Below are 22,947 nucleotides of genomic sequence, written 5' to 3' on the forward strand. Positions count from 1 at the left end.
CTAAAGGAGATCTCCAGCAGCTTCCTACATGGGGTGAGAGACACTGTCCATCGGTGATGCTATTTTTTTGACAGAATCCTTTGTCTCCCACCATCTGTAATGGGTCAGGGGGGCATCATAGGACAAAGCTTATCTATCCTCTTCCACTTGGCTGTGGTTAAAGCTGCTGCTCTAAAGAACTACTTCTTGGAAGACAGCTGATGTCACCATGTAGCCAAAACTGGTTTTCAGGACCACTCCCTGCTCTCCAAAAGATCTCAACTTCCCTAGAAGGCAGAGTTTGCTCTGGCCTTTCCTATAAAAGGCTTGTGACTACAGTCCCGCTTATTGTTCAGGGGAACACTATAAGAGTCCACTATAGTATCCCAACATTAATTCACTGGATGTCTATCAGTTTGGTGGGTCTGCACATGCTCTTTTTTTATATAAAGACATTCAAAGTTTGTGACATTGATAAACTTCATGCTGTGTTGCTTGGTCTCAGTTATGCTGTTTGTTCTCTTCCAATGCATTTAGAGCTGCGTTGACACGGAAATAAAATATAAGTGGGCTCTATTTACAGATAAGGTGACTTCTGAAGGAGATTAGTTAGATTTTATTTTTTATTTAAATGCATCTGGGTAAAGAGGGCTAAATATAGCTACATTTGCACACTGCACATTTTAGATATTTCTATTTGTATAGATAAAAAATTGTTTTTGTACTCTAGTTCACAATTAAGCAATACGTTGTGTTAGATTGCTGCGTTATATGCAAATAGAATACGCTGAGTTTCGTGGTTGTAACGTGAAACCTGTTTGACGAGAGACACGACGCTGCCAGTCCAGCTTGGCCTCAGCAGGGCAGTTCCGCCATCTGTCCACCAGGGGGCGATGGCAGGCTCTGCGGACCCTCTCCTTGCACCGTAGAGGAAGAGGAAGGCTCTTGCCTGGAGCAGATTAGCGCACTCAGCAGACTTTCGGGTGGTAGTCTGAGGAAGCTCTGAGCCGGGGAACAGCGGACGGAAGCAACCATGAAGAACGAAGGCATAGAGGGGACGGAGCGCTTCCTGAGCCCGGACAGGGGCAGAGGCCTGCGGGCGCTGAGGCACTTCGCGGTGGGGGAGCTGGTGTTCGCCTGTCCTGCCTACTCCTACGTGCTGACGGTGAATGAGAGGGGGGCTCACTGCGAGCACTGCTTCACCAGGTAAAGCTGCTCCTCAGCCCCGTGGACACTGCAGGGACGACGGCTGCAAACGGAGGGGAGGTGGGGAGGTTGTCGGTTTGACTCCGCGGGGTAGCAGGTGGCGCAGCCCCCTCTTATAAATGGGTCAGTGAGAGGCAGCTCACCTGAACCCAGAGCCAGGTTCACTTACCTGGGCCACCAAAGCTCGCATCCACACCTGTGTAGAATATGAAGTGGACTGCTGGTAACGTGTAGACACAGAAATAACAATAAAAAAGAGTAAGTTTAGGAAATGAACCCTCCATATTTACATCTGAGGGCGTCATAGCGTTTTTAATAGTTAATTGAAGCACCAGCAGTGTTTCTTTTGGTCACATGTGTCCCACCCAGGCTGCCATTGCTCCAGCAAAAGGTTAGGGTGCTAAATATAGCTGTCCATGTGTCCTGGGAGAGGAGAGGGACAAGGGTGCATGTCTGTTTAAGCGTGAGCTGGATGCAAGCAGATATATTGTGAAGCCCTCTTAAAATTGGGGAGCATATAAATTATCCTCTATAGTCTTGCTATAATCTGACTTTTCATAGTTTCACACAATATAATTCTCATTTTGATTTGAGAGCCACTGTTCAGGATTTATTTTTTGGGGCTTATACCAATAGCTGGTCTTCTTTGAGCTCTGATAAAGGGATTATGTCCCCAAATTATTATTTTTTTAATTAAACTTTTAAAAAAAGGTGATAATTCTGAAATTATTTATTCAATTTTATTTATATAGCATCAATTCATGAAACGTCATCTCCTCCTCTGATTTAATTTTTTTAATCATTGTTTTGACTATCCCCCCATTGTCTGTACCCACCAATCCGTGCAGGGTTGCGGTTAAGTGGCTGGTGCGCACACGGGGGAATTTTAGAGACAACAATTAACCTGGAGCTGGAGTACCCAGAGAAAAGACATGCATGCCTGGGGAGAACATGCATTCTACCTGCAGAAAGAGCCCTGGCTGGGATCTAACTGGAAACCTTCTTGCTGCAAGGCAGTGGTGTTAACAACTGTGATCATGTGTTCTTTCTACGAGTTAGTGTTTCTGCACAGTCCTAAAAGTATTTGTTTTCAACGGTTAAAAAGGGAAAAATCATTAAACTATAGGAAAACGTCAGAAATATTAAGAGTTCTTTATTTTAATAAAATTACTTTTATCACTGATTGGTCAGATCAAAGGGTTTTTGTTCAGCTCTTTGGCTTCAAAATACTGGCGGAGAAGCCAGACAAAAAATGCATTGAAAGATTTAAAGCAGGGATTCAGAACTCTAAACTGAACCAGGTTATTTTTATATATTCTGATTTTGATGTCTGTCATAAACAAAACAGTGTTTTTTTCTTCTTTATTTCAAAGATGAAAATAAGTGTCACGGCTCCGAAACTCTGACGTAAAGAATCTACGTTTAATTTATTGGAATATCAGAAATTACCAGTCTGAGTAAGAAATTATTCGTTCTTTACAATGTAAAGAGCATGTTGCTAAAAATCTTATTAAAATTAACATAGGAGTCACCGGCTGTAGTTTTCTAGTGCAGCTCTAATAAAGGAAATTATTACTTGTGTTGTCTTTGCAGGAGAGAAGATCTTTTTAAATGTGGCAAATGTAAGCAGGCCTACTACTGCAACGTGGACTGTCAGGTAAGAGGAGCTTTTTCTGCCTTTCATTTTGGATGTGTGTGGTATCGGCATCTCTTTTCCACTTCAGAGGACCCTTCAGTGAATATATTTGATCTGAAACAGTTTGGGGAGTCTTGCAGATGCAAACTATTTTCCATGCAGGCTTGTCTATCATGTTATGAATATAAAAGAAAGGTTCAGTGTACATTTACTGTTATACCATATCTAATGATGGAGTAATACATCTGTTTTGGACCACACATTATGCCAACAGTGGAGAGGAGCTCCGTGTGGATGTTATCTACATACTGTTTGCACTGTCAGGGTTCCTCAGCATCTTTTAAAGAGCTTCATTCAACCTTCTCAACATTTAAAACCTTAATACAAATCCTACATTTAAAATATTTTACATATTGGGTCACATTTTAAATTTGAACGTTCATTTATTTCCTTTGTCTACCATCAGCTTGAGGTTCTATTATTATTACAGTATGTTTTTGCTCAACCTGTTTTTCTTTTCTTTTTCTTATTTTTTTTTTTTTTTTTTTTGTTGTTATTTTATACTTATCCACCAATAGTCCAGAGGAGGTATTTAACAAAGTTTCCTGTTAAAAGCAGGGATTTTAGTTGTTTGTTAAAACTAGGTGAAAGTAACTATTATGACTCTTGCAGCACCCTGGGAGCAGACCATGAAGTTGGGTAACCTTGGTACAAATGCTCTAGACTCGCATGGCAGCGTGTGGAAAAAAACTTGCCAGAATTATTATAAATATTAAAAAGAATGTGTAAAATTATTTTTTATAAATCATGCAGATCTTAAATTTACATAATCGTGTATTAAAATGTTAACTCAACGAAACTTGCAGAAACCGTGCCGCTCCTTTTTCTGTGGTTTATTTTTTCCTCTCACTCTCTCTGTCTAATTTGTGCAAAGACATTAAAACACACCTTAACCGCAAAACGACCCACTTTCAATAACTAATTCTTTTTAATAATGGGAAGAAAGAGCTGTCACTTCATGCGTTGCTCATTTAAATTCCCTTTGACTGGATCTCTCTCCACTGTGGCCTTCGTGAGGTTATTTCTTATTTACGTCTCCCTGAATGCGCTCATCTCCACAGAGAGGCGACTGGCCCATGCACAAGCTGGAGTGTGTAGCCATGTGTTCATACGGAGAAAACTGGTGTCCATCAGAGACGGTCCGACTTGTGGCCAGGATCATCATGAAACAGGTAATAGGAGGATGTTTCAGGTATCTGACTGAAAAAGAGATGATGAACTGAGCCTCGGCTGTCCAAGTTTACAATCTGAATGGAGAAGGACCATTTAAAACTAAATTAAAAATAAAACCAAAATATAGGGCGGCAGAGAGGTGTTTTGTGACGCGTCTTATTGGCAACAAAACAAACCATTCAGACTTGACGTCCAAATATGGTAGAGCCTTACTGTTGAAGTGGATCTGGGTAAAACGGCTTTTATTGTCAGAAATGGTCAAATCAAAATTACTCGTCGAATTGAGATTTGTTTTATGAATATTTTTGGCTCTAAAATATTTTACTCTTGAGTTTGAGCAGTTTTGCAAAGTGAAAACTGGCGATCTGTTCATAGAAACGGTCTTTTATGATCCCTCTATAGTGCATTTTGTCATTTCCATCAATGCTATATAGGTAGAAGATTAGCTAATTATTCAGCAAATCACTCTATCTGTTTTTACATGCAAGTCCTGATAATCCTGGAGTTCCCTGATTAAAACCTTCAGTATGCATTTGCATATTTATGCGGTCTGATTAAAATGTTCTCTTGTGTCTGGACTGTTGTGTTGAAGAGAGTCACGAAGGAGCGGACCCCTTCAGAGAGGCTGCTCCTGCTCACAGAGTTCGAAGCGCGTAAGTCACCATCCGAGTCTGTGAATTAAAGCACCAGCCTTTAGTTACATATTCATGAAACTTTTAGTTACAGTGTGTTCATTTGTTCTTGCTGCAGTTTGAGCTGAGCGTCTATTAATATTCTCCGCCGTAGCCTCAAGTCCTGATTCTGTCGCTTTCCCTCAGTATGAGACTGCAGAGCTCTGGGACTTAAATCCCAAGTTACTGGGGGGGCTGTAATTTTGTTCTCTCTGTTAATGTTAACTGCTGCTGCTTTCCTTCCAGCAAGGCACTTTTTACTGGGACATATCAACCTGCAAACAAACGGCTGATTCTCCTGCCGCTTACGTCGTTCTTTAATGGGAACAGCTTAACCCTCATAACCATTTCTCATGAGCACAGAGCAAATGTGCGGCCAGCTGCTGCTCGTCGCCGCTCATGTCGTTTATGTGATGCTCTCAGACGCATGACACACGAAGACGGACTAGAATCGCTTCTCGTCTGTTCTCCCTTCATGCACAGCACTGCAGATCCTGAAAGCTGAATATTTAAAGAGATTGTCTAGTAGAGTGCGATGTTCAATGCTCCTTCCATCTTGGTGGTGGCGTCTCACTCTGCTTTTGATTTCCTGTTTTGTCGCCTCTTGCAGATCTGGATAAGATGGACAGTGAGAAGGAGGAGATGAACCAGGCGGATATAGCCGCTCTGCACCATTTCTACTCGAGACACATCAGTGACCTCCCTGACGACCAGGCTCTCACTGAACTCTTTGCACAGGTAAAAGCTGAGAACGTTCTGATCTGGAACAACATGGAGCTGCGTTTCTTTTCCAGGTGCTTCGTCTTCATCACTGAGTTACATCAGCAGATGTAACACCACATAAAGCATTTCAAGCATATTTGACCAATGAGTACTTTATAGATTAATTGATTAAAAAGTAGTTTCAATGATCATTTTCACATTTTGCCACATTACAAGCACAAAACTTTATTACGTTTTATTGAAATGAATTCACCATCCTTTACTCTGAAACCGATAAATATAATATGGTGCAACTATTGACATTTAAGTCTCAAGCAGAAGCCACATATATTCCGTCAGTACTGAACAGATCCACGTTTCGCTACACGTCTTTACCAGTTTTGCAATTTCTCAAGAACCAGTGCCTGCATTCAGAAAGATTCCCAGAGAGCTCCTATCGTAGCCTAGAAATTCCTACCGACTCTCAGCTTAAGAGAGGAGAGAAGTTTTTTTACAGCCAAAATGGAAGATAGAAAAATTACTGTTGGCATGGGATGAAGTAAGGAATGATCTTTAGAGGTTTGTGGGTGGCTTTGAAAAAAGGCGTTTTAATTTAGCCCTTAAAAGGACTGGTAAATCATTCATCATGGTACCTCCAGAGACTTTCACGGCCGGGTCTGATGCTCTGCCTGGTCTCTTGCTCTGCTCTCCTGCTTCTTTATGTCTGAGCTCCATGGTGAAGTTTTCCTTCACTACCGAGAGCAGCACAGCACACTGCACCCACCAGTAAGCTTCATACACTAACCAGCTTCACAGCAAGGCAGACAGGAGCCAGCGGTGTTGGTTTTTCAAAATAAACTTGTGCATAAAACATTACACATGAAGGCCAAACTACACAGATTATCTTATTAAATCATTTATGAATTTCTGTACATTGCCTGAATCCACGCTGCCTAGATCATGCCTTCACCTGAAGTCGCTAAAGTCACCAAAAACAGAAAAGTCGCTAGATTTGTCGTTAGTCGCTTCTTTAAAGAAAAGTCGCTAGAGGGACCTGAAATGTGGCTGAATATAGTCGCTAATGTGGTTACACTGGACTGTTGTCTCTAGTTTTCCTTCCCTCCTCAGAGCAGTGCAGCGCTGTGCCACAATCAATTGCATGTATAGGAAACCCTGAAAATCAAACTCTATTTTCCAAAGTTTGGCTAAACGGAGATGCAGCCAGGACTGGTGGGGCAGGGGTCTTAACAGCTTCACAGAGACAGATTTCACTCATCATTTTAGGAAGTGGAGGGCAACTTTTAATAATATCAGCACCTCTCATCTGAAGGCCAAAGACATGGCGCTCGTCGCAGTCATTTTATCGCTTTGCAATGGGCGCAGATTATGAAGCCTTGGTGGTTCCCGTTGGAGTCACATTCCAAAAGATCAGGTATGAATCAGATTCAGGACCATATATGGAAGTGGCTCAAATGTGACTTGTGAAGGTGAGATGTTGGCCAAGACCTCAGGGTCCCCACTGGTTCTAAAATGTCTGAAATGGTAACTTGACCTGTAAAAAAAAAATCTGATTTGGACCACATTGGCCTGCAGTGGGAACTTTGTCTTGCCACAGATTTTCAGTAGGATTTGTGTTTGAACTTTGACTGGGCCACTTTAACACATGCTTATGCTTGTTGTACCTATAGCTGTTTGTTTAGGGTTGTTTGTTTATCTGAACCTCTCCACCCTCACAAGTCTAAGGCAACCTCTAAGAGGTTTTCTCTCCCCCAGGATTGCCCCGTATTTAGCTCCGTCCTTCCTCTTGTCCACTCTAACCAGATTTCTCTGCGTAAGAAAAGCGTTCAACGTTGCAGAATGATCTAGCCACCTGCTTATGTCACTGTGGATATGTTCATGCTAGCCAACAATGTTTAGTTTTGGTCTCATTTTATCAGAAAAGACTAAACTATTGGCAGCTGTTGTATTCTTCCACCTGAGCTGTGATTATGTGCAGCTACTATTATAGTTATTATGCGCTCCTTAGCTGTTTGTCTGGTTGTTTTCTGCTCAGTTTAGGTGAATGGCCAAGTATTGGTTAGCAGTTGTCACTCTTTCCAAACGAAAGAGTGACAAATGAATGATTAAACCAAGGTCTGCAGTATGTTTTTCGAGGTTGGGTTATTGTTTAATAAACTAATCCTGCTTTAAACGTCTTCATAACTTTATCCCTGATGTATTTGCTACCTTCCATGGTCATTGTGCTGCTGTTTGTTCTCTAATGTTCTCCAACAAACCTCTGAGGCCTTCACAGAACAGCTGTATTTACACTAAGATTATATTACACTAGGCCTGTCATGATAACAACTAATCATTTTTTCCTAAACTTATTGCGATAAATCATATTATTGACGCTTGGTGACCTTTTTCAACCAATATGATAATGGCATAACGTAAGTATATCCTGTTGACCCACCGGCTCACACCAAATGACGCGGGTGGCGTCATTTGGTTTAAATCCAAAAAACTCCTACCATGCAGCTGTCGTGTTCGGCTTTGGCACCAATTTAAGTTCTTTTCAAACCAGCATTTCTCTGGCTCTCCCTCACCAGGCTCTTGTTTTAACTTTGAGAATGTGCCTAGCTGACACGAGCTGGGTTCCCCACAGCATTATAACCCTGGCTGGCTGCCAGCCTTTACCCCTACACCCTCCAGGCTGCATCGTGCAACGCTCCTCATGGGGTTTCCCCATTTTCTGTGGGAAACGCTGACAAGATTTCACCCTGCCTGTACTGAACACACGAGAAGGGAGGGATGAGCAGACACCGACGCATCGCACTGAAACCTTTTTGTTATCCCGTCTCAGAGAGAGGAGACCGAAACACAAGGAGAAATAAGCAAGCATATGCGAATTATCGCACTTATTTTAATTAATCGTGCGATTAAGATTATATTGATTATTGTGTAGGCCTGTATTCTGCTCTAGGATAAAGGTATACAACTTGTGGGTCTTTGGGTCATCCAGTGGCTCCTAATCCACCATAAACGAGACAAAAGAAGATGCTTCTAAATGTTCTGCTCCAAAAAATAAAGGGAACACCTAAACAACACAATGTAACTTGTGCCCTTTTATTTATTTAGAGCAGTAAAGAAATGTTAATGAAAAAAACCCTCCTTAAGCTGTTTTTCTGTGCTTTTATTTTATTATAATTCTGCATAGAACCAGAATGACAATAATTATCCAAGACATAATTATAGGAATGTGGTTCTTTTAACCATAAAACAAAGAAGATTGGTATTTATAAAACCAATAGGCTCTCTGTTTTGATGCCACATGTTGCTTTTATGGCTCCAGACGAAAAATTGGACCAGCAACCCAGCGGTTACAGAATTAACTCCCTAATACCTGCGCCATAGTCGCCCAATGAATACAATGAACAACACAACTTTTAGAGTTTTTTTTTTTTTTTTTCTAAAATGCTCCCTGCTGTGTTTTTTTTGTCTTTCTTGGATGAAATTCCAATAATATCTGTTAAAGTTTGCGATTGTGACGTGAAAAAAAATTTAAACATTTTACTGATATGTATTGCAGAGAGATCACTGATGTGATCTGCAAAAATGCTGCTTTGAGATGCTTTTTTTTAAAATCAGTGAACAAATGGGAAATGGACATTGAACAATGCCAGGGTTTTATTTCTGTTTGTCAGCAGATACACAGGAGCACATGTCGGTGCGTACCGGATATTCCTCACACACACACTGGATCCGGTCAGCAGCTCTTATCTCGTTAATTTGATCCGTCTGGCTGAGCTGTGGCCTCTTCTCTTTCACGCTGCACTAATGGAAACAACCTCTTTCGCCTCTTATCCCAGAGCTACATTTAATCTCCGCTACAGGATGTCTTCCGTGATATCGGAGGTTTCACAACACTTTGGTCTATGATGCTTGCTTTGTCGTCGTATTACTCTTGTTTTCATTCGTCTCTTTTTGTGTTGTCGTTTCTGTTTCCAGGTAAACTGTAATGGTTTTACCATCGAGGACGAGGAGCTCTCCCATCTGGGATCAGCTGTTTTTCCTGAGTAAATAGTTCACACATAATCCCAAATACAGCACGCCTCTCAGTTATCCAAGCTCTGTGCACATTACAATATAATTTTTTGTGCATTGAAATGACATTTTTGGACATTTAATATTGGTGACTGTACTTTTATTGTATGTTTTTAATGTGGACCCCAGGAAGACTAGCCGTTTGCCTTGGCAACAGCTAATGGGGATCCTTAATAAAAATTACAAAAATTATCAAACACCCACTGCATTCAATTATAAAACAAAATTACAATGTTAAGGATAATGTTTCCACATCCAAAAAGATAAATGTCTTTCTTCTCCACGTATATATGTGACCTGTGTCAAATCTTAATCTACTTTTTAGATTTAAATAACCACAAATTGTGTCTTGTTTTTCCAGTGTAGCACTGATGAACCACAGCTGTAGTCCCAATGTTATTGTGACCTATAAAGGCACAGTGGCTGAGGTCAGAGCTGTTCAAGAGATAAACCCAGGGGAAGAGGTAAAGCTTTTTTTTTTTTTTTTTTATAAAAAACCCTAAAAGCAGCCACAGTAATCTAAATTATATTCCCCCCTCTTCTTGTTTAATTTCTTTTCGCAGATCTTTAATAGTTACATAGACCTGCTGTACCCAACAGAGGACAGGAGAGAGAGGCTGTTGGATTCCTACTTCTTCCTGTGCCAGTGCACTGAGTGCTCTACCAAGTCTAAGGTATGGTTGACGGCTTCCCAGGAATGTCTCTGCAGTCAGACTCCCTGAGGGCTGATGTCCTGCAACTTTCAGATGTGCCCTAAATCGCCCCAATCAATGCCAAACTGCCTCAGTAGCAGTTAGTTGAGCTCTACACAGCTCTGGAGTCAGGTGTGATCAATGACGCATCCAAGCGTTGCAGGACACGGGCCCTTTGTGGACTGTAGTTTGAGACCGCTGCTCTAAATTTCAGTATCCTGGGAGAGAAACTGAGCTAAGAGAAAAAGCTGAAAGAATCAGACTCAAAATGTAAAGCACTGTTAAAGTCAAACAGCAGAGCAGAGTTTTGATGCAAAAAGAAGCTTTTATTATTTCCCATACAAACAGATGGTAAAATCCAATACGTTTCCTCCGGGGGGGTTCAGACTGATACAAAAATCTTTCATTTGCAACAAATCTCCGCCCAGTACTTTCATTAACATTTGTCTTGTATGTCAAATATTTCTTGGATAAGTAAACCAGTAGTGTTATAACGTCTGTGGGTGAGAGCAGGAACAAACCCCTGACAAATCCATGCCCTTGAGGAAGTCTTTGTGGAGCCCAGCGGGCTGAAGCATTTGCAGTTTGAGCCGCTGACTCAGCAATGCCGTAAACCGTGGCATCGGAGGACCAAATTTATTATTTTTTGCTTTATTCATTTATTAGATGTTAAACTCCACAATGAAACTTTTATTTCTGATGTTTTATGTACTAGCTTGGGTTTGCCGATCACATGAAATGTGATCCTGAAGTTTGCAGCTGTAGCGTAAAAAAGGTTCAAATAGATACCCTGGTAAAGCATTGTGTTTTTTTCACTATCAAAAACAAAAGATGAAAAATAGTTGCATACCAAGGTTCACTGTGGTAAGAAATGGTTTTGTCTTTAAACTTTGATTAGATTAATTTTATCCTTTTGTCATTCTGCAGGACAAAGCAAAAATGGAGATCAGGAAACTGAGCTCTCCGCCTGAACCAAAGGAAATCCAGTCTATGGTCCATTATGCCAAAAATGTCATTGAGGAGTTCAGAAGAGCTAAGCACTACAAAAATATCCTCTTCTTACTAGAGCATTAACTGTGTAGCTCTTCCTCTTTTCTGCCATTTGCTCTTGCTTCATGCTCTTTATTGCTGCTCCTTGACTCTGTTGCACCTCCCAGCGAGCTCCTGGAGATGTGCGAGCTCAGCCTGGAGAAGATGGGAGCTATTTTTGCCGATACCAACGTCTACATGCTGCACATGATGTATCAGGCCATGGGCGTCTGTCTCTACATGCAGGACTGGGACGGCGCTATGAGCTACGGGGAGAAGATCGTTCAGCCGTACAGGTAAACCGCTGTGCTTGGTCCTGATCCAGAAGATCCAGTTCAGATGTTAGGAGACGCACACTCAAAAAAAAAAAAAACAAAAAAAAAAAAAAACAACTAAAATAGACTTGAATCTGTTTTTATAAGTTAAATCTGAATGTTTTAAGTGAAGCACGCTTATATGCACGAATACGAATTTGATCAACATCCGATCCTTTCAGACTTCTAATGTTCATTTTAGGGCTGTCAAACGATAAAAAAAATTTAATTGTGATTAATCGCATAATTTCAATAGTTAAATTGAGATTAATTGCATCTTTTATCTTTTTATCTATTCTTCAAGCATTTGCATATAAATGAATACAAATTTTACATTTTCATAAAGTCGCAAGTTTTAATGTTAAATAAGGTTTCTGCAACCTTATCAGCGTGTAAAAACTCATCTTCAGAAGCAACGCCTCTCAAAATGGTTATCTGCACCCCGTAATCTACTTTCAGCAGTTATCATCGGTTATTGCAGCCGTAAACTGCAGAAAATATGGACAGATTGTCTCCCTGTGCCTTTACTCCCTCAGCTCCTACGTCTAGAGGAGGATGCGCTCCAGCGCATAATGAGGTGGAGGGATATTTCAGCTGCTTATACTCAAAGTGTCTCATAGTGCAAGCAGGTCTCTATAACTGCTGTTTATCGTCACTAATTTTAGAGCCCAAATAAGCGACTTCACTTTCAGAAACAAGCCCAAAGAAACTGCAACCCGCAACTCATGAAATTTACAAGCAACTTTAGAAAAAAGAAGCTCAAAGTCGCATAAAATAAGCAGATTTGACAACAGTAAGCACAGCTCTGTTTTGCTACATTCTCTAGCATTCTTGGAACTACGGAAATGGCCAATGATTAAAAAAAAAAACCATCGTCCGGCAAACGCTGCGGGGAAAGAAACATTTGGGAACGGTGTGTGTGTGTTTAACGCTCGTCAAAAAAAATTTTGCCCTTATGGTCTAACAAAGTTAACGCCTTAATAACGTGTTAAAACTGACAGCCCTAGTTAATTTTATATGCTGGTTTGGTCTTTGACTCAAGTCCTACTAATTGTGCAGTTAGTCTTCATGAAACCATTTACCATAACCGTTATCTTTGGTGTGCGCTTATATTCAAGTCAGCTAAACTCTGTGGTTTTAAACCCAGCGCTTTCTTTTGCTATAATGGAAGACTAAGGTTTTGGATGGATGAAGCGTTAAAACAAAACTAAAATTTTATACGTGTATAATCAGAAAACCTTCTCTGCTTGATGCATTGCTGTTTTCTCTGCAGTGTTCACTACCCAGCCTACTCCCTGAATGTGGCATCCATGTACCTGAAGCTGGGCCGTCTCTACTTGGGACTTGAAAATAAATCCCAGGGGGTCAAAGCTTTGAAGAAGGTATTTTTTCCTGTTTTTATTGTTTGTTTGTTATTTTTGGGGTGGGAGGGGGGGTTAAATTTTAAAGTACAAATAAAGAGAGCAAGTCTAGTCTGTTTGGATGCCACGTCTCTAAATATAGCAGCTCAACTTTGGTTTGATCCATGACCACAGTAGAGAGGTGCTTATATGCTGTGTTTGGGCTTTCTCCAAAAACATATATTATTTTTCAAACACCTCGTACTTAAAACAGCCAAGCACGGTAGTCGAGGTATTACGTTATGGGCTTTTTATTTTAAAGCTCCGTTGTTGAGCTGAACATCAAGTTCTTGGTATAACGAGGCATTTTAGAGTCAAATGTGACCAGATCATGTTTAATTTGTCCTAAAAGCCCAAATTTTAGAGAGTGTACTTTCTTTGTCCGATGGCTCTAAGGTCAGTCTCCATGCTTGGATGCCTAGATGTCTTCTAATTGCCTCCTTTGGGTAGTCAAGTCTCTCATTAATGTGTTTTGCCTCTCCTCAGGCCTTGGCTATCATGGAGGTGGCTCATGGAAAAGACCACCATTACGTAGCAGAGGTCAAACGGGAAATCGTGGAGCAGAAGTAAAAGGGGAGAAAAGGAAAAATTAAACTGTGGCTCGGAATGTGGACCTCCTTAAAGGCAACATCCAGTGCATGGCATGCATCCTTTACCTCTGTTTTTACACCTTTTTTATTTTATTTTCCTGCCTTACTTTATGCAGGGTTCTTTCACATGCATTCTGACCGGATAAAGTTTTATATCTGTCACTGGTTTCCTCAAGGACTGGAGTTTAAACTATATTTGCTTAGTTTACATTTCATTTTTAAAACACATGAAGTGTTTTTCTTTATCATGCTCAAACACATTGAGGCCCTCACCTGTGCTATAAGTAAAAAGAAACCAGTGGGGAAAATGTTATAATCCTGCCTTTAAAGCTGCCTCCTGATGAAACTATAAACTGTTAACTGGTAGCTCCATTTTCTGAAATCCCCTTTGTCCTCCTTTTCTACCCCCTGTTGAGTCTGAAATAACTCCAGTGTTTTGTGGTCCCATCCCAAGGCCGTTTTCACCATCATGTTTGAGGTTTTTGCAGCGTTTTGAGCTGCACAGTGTCACTCCAAAGCAGCAACTCTCAACTGGTGAATACTTGTCACTGGGGGCATTTACTCAGTTGCAGCCAGTGCTTTTGGATTGTGTCTAATGTTCACCAACAGAGCACAGTTTATGGCGTCGCATGTTCTTGTTGAAGCTGTGATCAAACACAAAGACTGACCATGCACCAGACACTCTGTAGCAACAGAGAGGAATATGAAAAAGGACTTTTCTGAATCAGGTTTCAGCGACTCGTCTCACGGCGTGTTTTAGTTTGTTGAAAGAAAGCTGAAGTGTTGCATGCTTGACTTATTATGCATTTCTTTACATTTCTGTATGTCTTTTTGAAATGAAGTTAGTGGATCGGTCTCCAGTTTAAGTCTTGGCTGTTCTTTCTGGATCTATCTTGTCAGAAAGAAGAGAGCCGTCTGGTGAGGCTACTCAGTGATAAGTTGACCTCAGAGGGGAGTGTGGGCCTTGGTGAAAACCTTGACTGAAAAAAATCTCAGTAGAAACATAAAAGTTGATAACAGCAATGTGTATTTTCTTTTCTGTCTCAGCAGAAAACCTAAAAATTTTTTCCTCTACTGCTAAAGAATTATTACATTTACATTTTTAGAGTACAGTATTGACTCCTTTGTACAAACTACCTTTTCTTTCCTGTTTTTAGCAGATTGCTCACACAATCTGCTGAGGTAGCAAGCCTGTAGTCAGCTGCTTTAGAGGCATCCGTTTAGTAGCTAACCAGCGTTAGCTTAAGTGTGATGGACGGTGCTGCTTTAGTTTCTACACAATCAGTGTTTGTGAGGAATATTTCCAAATATATTCTTTCTTGTAAGCAAGAGGAAATAGTAAAAGCTTTCTTTTAGCCAGCTGACCGACAGTGCACAGCATTAATCATATCAATGAATGAAATTTGACCAAATGTTTGGAGAGTCTCCAACAAAGGAACCGGCCAGAACCTCTTTGGTTGCTGTGATAAAAGCAAGCATCAACTCTGCGTTACTGTCTTTTCAGTGTATTATACTTATTTTTGCAGTTTTCTGGAAAAACCTTTTGAAATGAGATAGTCAATAGTCTGGGTATAATGTTACCATGCACTAAGGTTATACACTCCTGACCAAAATCTTAAGACCAGTTAAGAAATGGCATGAATTTACATTTTGCACGGTTGGATCTTAAGATAAATAAAATAAAAAAAGAAGAAATGGGAACAAGTGACCAAATGTTGTGAGCAATTTATTGAAAACGATTTAACTCAAGCAGGCTTTTCATCAGCTCATCAAAGGTTCAAGACCACCGCCTTTCCATGTCATTTCCTGTCAAGTCATCACACTGTGAAGATCTCTTCGTGGCAAATGCAAAAAGCTCACCGTCTTTGAACGTGATAGGATTGTTGAGCTGCATAAACACGACCTCTCACAACGTGCTGTCACAGCTGAGGTTGGATCCAGTAAGACATTCATTTTACATTTCTTAAAAGATCCTCAGGGTTATGGAACAAAACAACCAGCTGGTAGACCTAAAAAAATCTCACCGGCGCTGAGCCGGCGGATGTGAATGGCTGTCAAGTCACGGGACGATCGTTGTCCCAGATTAGAGCCATTACTGGTGCTGACTGCAGCCCAATAACCATCAGACGGGCTTCAAAGCCCACGTCTCCTTCAACGCTTCAGAATTTGTTGTTTGGATTTTGCAAGGGAGCATCAAAGGTGGAAGAAAGTTTTATTCTCTGATAGGCTTTTTCCTTCAATGGAACAATGGAGCTCCAGGTTGTGCAGGGGGTCAAACAGCAGCTTGCTATGTGGAGATGTTGCAGCGGGAATCCCTGATGACTGAGGGTCCTCGGCTGTGTGGTAAAGACTGCACTTTTCAGCAGGCCAAAGCTACAATTCACAATGATCGTCTGACCAAGACTTTTTTTTCCATGAGAATAATGTAGCCTGCAATAACTCCAACGACAAAGGCCTCTGGCTGTACACAGCAAAATATACATGTATCACACAGATTTTTGTGTGAAACTGTTATATACGCTATTTTATGAATGTTATACACCACAACAATATCTCACCCTTAAGCACACAATTGATCTCACAACATATCTTGACACATTGGAAATGGCTGCCTTGCACCACACATGCAGGTCTTCTGCACCATCTGTTTCAGAAATGCACAATCCTGTCAAAATACTGATTGCGTACCACTTCTCCTGACAATCAAGGTTCCATCCAGGTATCAGAAAGAAAACAGAAAGTCCACTTGAGCCAAGTCCTGGGAAAACCAGTCAACTCCAAACACTTGGTGAACAACAGACACAACCACAGGAGACCAAAGAAACGAACCAGAACATAACAAGCAAGCAACATGGATCTAATCTCACAGTTCATAACATACACAACAAAGACTTCAATGCCCCCTCTCTACCCCACTGGGATATTCACTCAGCTAAAGTACAACACATTATATGGTTTACCAACCGGCCACAATATCACTCTTTTTGACCATCCTGTGGTTCTCCTGATCTTACTCCAATTGAGAACATTTGAGGATGGATGGCAAGGGAGGCTTACAAAAATGGACATCAGTTCCAGACATTGAAGCCATCTTCACTGCTTGGAGCAACATTCCCACTAGCCTTTTGGAAACACTTGCATCAAGCATGTTAAAATGAATGTTTGAAGTGATCAACAATAATAGTGGAGCTACTCATTACTGGGTCAGTTTTGGACACTTTAATTTCAGTTGTAGGAAGGTTGTTTTTTTTTTTTAGCTGTGTTCTTAAACCTTTGATCAGCTGATGAACAGCCTACTTGAGCCAAATTGTTTCAATAAATTGCATGCTCACAACTATTGGTCTCTTGTTCCCATTTCTTCTTTTTGAAATTTGAAACTCTACTGGGATCCTTCTTAAGATCAAACACTGCAAAATATAAATATATTTTTTTAACCAGTCTTAAGATTTTGAACAGGAATGTATTTATTTTCTGTAAAAAAAAAAAAAATTTTTACCCTGGAGACCTTAATGCTCCACATTACCCTGTGCTTACTGTCATAAACTTGATGCTTTTAGTTTAGTTTGCACCACAGCACATCTGAAAAACCAGAATTTAAAGCAGAAATTATCTAATACCAGCAAGACTATTCTTTATTTTCTGTGTATGAGTTGAAAGTGGTTACAATAGTCCAAAGTGTGACACAGGACCCGATTGTAAATGTTTAGCTTTTGTGTAGATTTAACTAAAACATTTAAAACCATTGGGTAACTAGTCTTTTTGTGTGTTTCAGTTCCTTGTTTGACAAGGCAGTGTGCAATGAAAGCTTTAATCAGACTCCGCCCCCAAAAGGTTTCATTATTGTAGATCGTTATCAGATAATGCTGTATCAAACTTTAAAGAGTCTGTCCCACTTCTTAATTTCCTCAGTATCACAGAAATGTCCAGCAAATGGCAGCCATTTTATTTTTTTCCCCTTCACAAATTGATGCTTTTGTTGATGGTGTCTCTTCCTCATTGCGTTTTGCATTAGACAGCATAGCCCTCTTAAAAAAGGTTATTATTCACAGGAAGCTGTCTCCCTGGTTTAATACAGAGCTGGGTTCTTTGAAGCACAACATTGAAAATTGAAGGGACAATGGCACTCTACACATTAAGAGGAATCCTACCTAATCTGGAAAACAACAATCTACTGTTGTATAAAAAGACCATTTGCAAAGTTAGAGCAGCATATTTTCATCATTAATGCAGAATAAAAATAATCTTAGGTTTCTCTTTAGTACAGTTGCCAAACTTGGACAGTCCTAGCACTGTTGATCCATCCATTTCCTCAGCTCTCAGCAGCAATGACTTTATGGGATTCTTCATAAATAAAATGTATTCTATTGAAAAGTAAAATCATTGGCATCCTCCCAAACATGATTACCTCGTCCTCAGTAAGTGAGGCAGCGTTGGAGGAATGTTTAGAACCCGATCGGTGTTTGAACTGTTTAGACACAGTAGAGCTTCCTGAGTCGTCTAAAATTTTAGCTTCATCTAAACCTTCAATTTGTATGTTAGACCCAAACCCTACCAGGTTATTTATAATGCCCCCATTTTAGACATGATTAATCTATCCTTAGTAAATGAATATGTACCACAGGCTTTTAAAGTAGCTGTTATTAAACCCTCTCTTGATCAAGATGACTTAAGAATTTCAGATAAGAAAAGATTAGATATAGGTCTGTAATTTATTAAGAAAATAGTTGCTAATTAGGTATGCAAACTTTTCCAAAGGAATTACCTATTTGAAGAGTTCATGTCAGGCTTCAGAGCTCATTATAGCACAGAAACAGCTCTGGGGAAGGTCACTAATGATATTATTATGGCCTCAGATAATGGACTTGTGTCTGTACTTGTCCTGCTAGATCTCAGTGCTGCATTTGATACAATTGATCACAATATTCTAGAAAGACTTGAACATACTGTAGGGATTAAGGGGAAAGTTTAAGGTTTAAATTTTATCTGTCTGATTCCAGTTTGTTTGTGTTGATAATAAATCCTCAAACTCCAGGATTACATGTGGAGTACCACAGGGTTCAGTCCTTGGGCCAATTCTCTTTACTATATATATGCTTCTGACTGCTGTATCAGACAGCATGGGATTAATTTCAACTGTTATGGTGACACTCAGCTATATTTATTCATAAATCCTGATGAATCCAATCAATTACTTTAACAACAGGCATGTCTTGATGACATAAAAACCTGGATAATCTTACATTTTCTGCTTTTAAATTCTGACAAGACAGAAGTTGTAATCTTTGGACCAGAGTCCTCAAAAAATAAACTTCTTAATCGATCACCTAATCTGGATGGTATTAAATTTGCCTCTGGTAAAAAAGTAAAAAACCTTGGTGTTATTTTTGACTAACACATGTCATTTAAATCCCATATTAAACAGGTTTCCAGGGTTTCCTTTTTTCACCTCCAGAACATTGCCAAAATTAGAAACATTCTGTCCAGGAGTGATGCTGAAAAACTAATCCATGCATTTGTTACTTCAAGGCTGGACTATTGTAATTCTTTACAATCGGGAAATTAACAAGAGAGATCATATTTCTCAGATTTTAGCTTCCCTTCATTGGCTTCCTGTTAAACCAAGAATAGAATTTAAAATTCTCCTCATGTATAAAGCCCTTAGTAATCAAGCACCATCATATATCAGAGATCTGATTAACCTGTACGCTTTTAACAGAGCACTTCGCTCTCAGACTGCAGTTCTGCTGGTGGTTCATAGAGTCTCTAAAAGTAGAACAGGAGGCAGATCCTTTAGCTATCAGGCTCCTCTCCTGTGGAACCAACTCCCGATTTTTGTCTGTGAGGCAGACACCCTGTCTACTTTTAATACTAGGCTCAAAACTTTCCTTTTTTAAAAAGCTTATATTTTAGAGAACTTAGGTTATCCTGAGCTATGTCTCTAGTTATGCTGCTATAGGCTTAGGCTACTGGAGGACATCAGGGTCTATTTTTCTCACTCTGCTGAGTTCTCCTTCCGTTTCCCAATTTTGCATTGTTTGTTGTTAATTCAATTTTACATTTTTTTGTTCTCTCTGTCTTTTTTCACTTTTCTCTTCTTAGTAGGTATAACTAGTCTGGTGTTCTGTTAGTTGTGACGCCATCCAGGGGAGACAAATCATCTGCCATTACTATATAACATAGAAAGGATTCCTGGATTAATGTTTGCTTTTTCTCTAACCCCCAGTGGTTGAGGCAGATGACCGTTCACACTGAGCCTGATTCTGCGCGAGGTTTCCCCTCCCTGTTAAAGGGGAGTTTTCTTCTCCACTGACGTGTCATGCATACTCAGTATGAGGGATTGCTGCAAAGCCATGGACAATGCAGACAACTGTCCCTGTGGCTCTACGCTCTTTCAGGAGGAGTAAATGCTGCTTGTCAAGACTTGATGCAATCTGCTGGGTTTCCTTAGATGGGAAACTTTTTGACCAATCTGTATGTATTATTTGATTGACTATGTAAAGTGCCTTGAGATGACGTGTTGTGAATTGGCGCTACATAAATAAAATTGAATTGAATTGAATTATTGCAAAGATCACCTGGGCCTTATCTAACGGTTCTCTTTGCACTTGGGGTTTTTACTCTCAATGTGACTAATGATGTCAAAAAGGCAAACTTTTAAGAATCAAGAAATGGATAGTTGCGCTATCAGTGGATTCTCATCCAAAACCTGTAGCTTTTCTGTCGTTTACTGTCCAGTGAGTTTAATGCACCACATTGATGTGGCACAGTTTGATTTTATATTGTATTGGGAAACTTGTGGTTGTGTTTGTAGAAACTCCTGCGTCTGTAACTCTTGTCAGCTGTATTTTAAAAAACGATGCATCCAGAAGGTATCTGCCTTATGGCCTACACATACTTGCGCGGACATGAGTCCGTGGACATCCGTGCATACTCAAGGCGGCCTTTGCGTAGACAGGTACGCACAGAGGTCAATTTTTATGTACGTGTATGCGGTGTCATAATAAACTGCTCGCCATTTAGAAGTCTTCACATCGAACTGTTTCATATGTGACACCTAGCTTGATACACTGAGCTGCTCCAAGCAGGCGGTCGCAACGACGCACGGCATCACAGTCCCTCTGTGTGCAGTGGGAGCCTGCTGAAAAAGAAACGGCTCTAGGTGCTTCACTTGCCTATCAAACATTTTACTATCCCTTACCCTGCTTCTCCCCATTGGCAGAAAGAGTGGAAATTGTAGGAGTTTGACACAACGAAAGTAGGCAACAGGTATGCTCAACTATGAAGGGTAACAGAGTCCATGCGGCTCACAGTATGCACACAGTATGGCTGAGTAAGAGAGAGCCTTTGTAGCTGTAATCTGAAAAGCAGCATCTCAGCAGCTCTGCTACACATAATCATTTTTTGTAGAGTTTTGTAAAAGACAAAGAAAAACGGGATTTTGCATAAACATTTGGACCCTCTATCAAACAATATCACATCATTTAATAATGAAACATTTTTCCCTCGGATGTTAAAGAAAATCTGTTATGTTTTTTAGTGTTTCTGAATCCTTTCTGCATATATACCAGGCAATGGCTAGTTGATATTGTTTTACTATATTTATTTGTTCCCTATAATAAATTACCAAGCATGAACGTTACTCTGTTGGAATGCATAAAAAAAATCTAAGCCTGTTTAATGTTTAAGTATGTTTTGAACAGAAACTAATAAATTATATAAAACTCTCTTCTTTGTACTGTATCTATTAAAAGTTTGCAATTGATTGATTGGAAAGTGTTCATAGTATTTCATGGTCCATGGTTTTTATTTCATTTAAACTAATTTGTTTTCTGAAAACTGTGCCCATAATGCCATGTAATGAAAAAGTGAAAAGTTTTTGTTTGAAATATATTAACATAAAATAAAAACAGATGAACTTAAACATTGAAAGCACTGTGACAATGAAAGCTGAGCTCAGGTGCATCTTCTTTCCAGTGATTATCCTTCTGCAACTTGTCCTGAATATCAGTGCTTAATTTAGTCTATTGCACATGCTTCAGAATGGACCACAGTTTCCTATAAAGGTCTCTCAGAACTTAAGCCAAAGTAAATATATGTAGACCTTCAAGGCTGGATTGTGTCAAATCACAAATCTGGGGAAAGATTTCCAGGGGGGAAAATGCACCACTGAAAAGCAAGGGTCTCCATTGTTTGAAAATTTAAAATTTTGAATCAACCCGGATTACACCTTGACTTGGCTGCTTAACAAAACTAAGTAATCAAGGAAGATATTCTTGGTCAGGTAGTTAACCAGGACCCAATGGTCATAAGGTATATCTACAATCTCCTCTTGTAAAAAAGTAACCAACCATAATCATACTATTACTAATACATTTTACCCACTAAGCATTCTTGTTTAAGTAATTGCTCACTAAATGACATAGGAGAGCCGGTCTAAACATCACAGAAGACCACTTTAGAGACTGTTAGACCAGGAGAAACAAAATCCTCTGGTCTGACAAAAGACATTTTTTACCTGAAGTGAACCCTAATCATCACATCAAGTAAACAAGTACCGCTCATTATGTGGCTAACACTGTCCCTACTGTGAAGCATGGTAGTGGCAGTACCATGCAGTGGGGATGTTTTTTAGGGGCAGGAACTGGCCAGCTAGCAAGTAGAATGACAGCCAAGTGCACTGGAATTCTGTGTAGGTAAAGTATTCATCTTCCAATATGATAACTTGGAGCATGCGGCCAAGATGGCTTCAGGAGCAGTCTGTGTCTTTGTGTCTTTAAGTCAACTGTTAATTAGAAATCCTCAACCTTTTTCAAATAATAGTAAAGCCTACATTTTATTTAGAAGTGAATGCACCATAATCTGCAGGAAGGATGCAGAGGCACAGAATCCAATATGCTTGAGGTCCAGTCTGATGTTTCCTCAGTCAGTGATGATTTGGGAGGGTATGCCATCTACTGGTGTTTATTCACTGGTTTCCATCAAGTCAAAAGTCTGTGCAACCTTCTATCAGTGGATTTTAGAGCTCACATTGCCAAAAGCACCAATACCTGGTTTAATGGACATGGTATCAATGTGCTTCATTGGCCTGACCTAAACCCTATAGAGAATCTATCTAGGAGTGGAATACTGTCAAGAGGAGAATGGAAAGAATCCCATCGAACGACGCAGACGAGCTGGGCCCTATTTCAGAAAGAATGGTTGCCGAACTCTGAGTAGGAGGCAGAAACTCTGAGTATTTCTACCCAGCTCTGTCGTACCCAGCGTATTTGGTTTTAGAACAGGTGATGTCAATCAGGTAAGCAAACTAAACCTGATGTCCCATCAACCCTGAGTTGAGCTTGAGCATGAAAGAAGCAGCTAATGCAGTTCATCATGGCAACGGCAGGAAATAAGCCTAAAAGTGTGTATT

The 22,947-nt window shown here is 40.1% G+C and overlaps 1 protein-coding gene across 1 annotated transcript; it reads left to right on the plus strand.

Moving 5' to 3' along the window:
• The first annotated feature begins 890 nt into the window (after nt 1-890).
• On the plus strand, nt 891-17,280 carry smyd2a (SET and MYND domain containing 2a). Its single transcript, XM_012880998.3, has 12 exons — nt 891-1,185; nt 2,779-2,842; nt 3,943-4,053; nt 4,647-4,707; nt 5,336-5,463; nt 9,418-9,485; nt 9,875-9,977; nt 10,077-10,187; nt 11,133-11,253; nt 11,356-11,530; nt 12,822-12,930; nt 13,435-17,280. Exons 1-12 carry the CDS (start codon nt 1,013-1,015, stop codon nt 13,516-13,518), a joined length of 1,308 nt encoding a protein of 435 aa, XP_012736452.1. The 5' UTR covers nt 891-1,012; the 3' UTR covers nt 13,519-17,280.
• Nucleotides 17,281-22,947: the final 5,667 nt, after the last annotated feature.

The sequence above is a fragment of the Fundulus heteroclitus genome, chromosome 4, assembly GCF_011125445.2.
Source record: "Fundulus heteroclitus isolate FHET01 chromosome 4, MU-UCD_Fhet_4.1, whole genome shotgun sequence".
Classification (NCBI taxonomy): Eukaryota; Metazoa; Chordata; class Actinopteri; order Cyprinodontiformes; family Fundulidae; genus Fundulus; species Fundulus heteroclitus.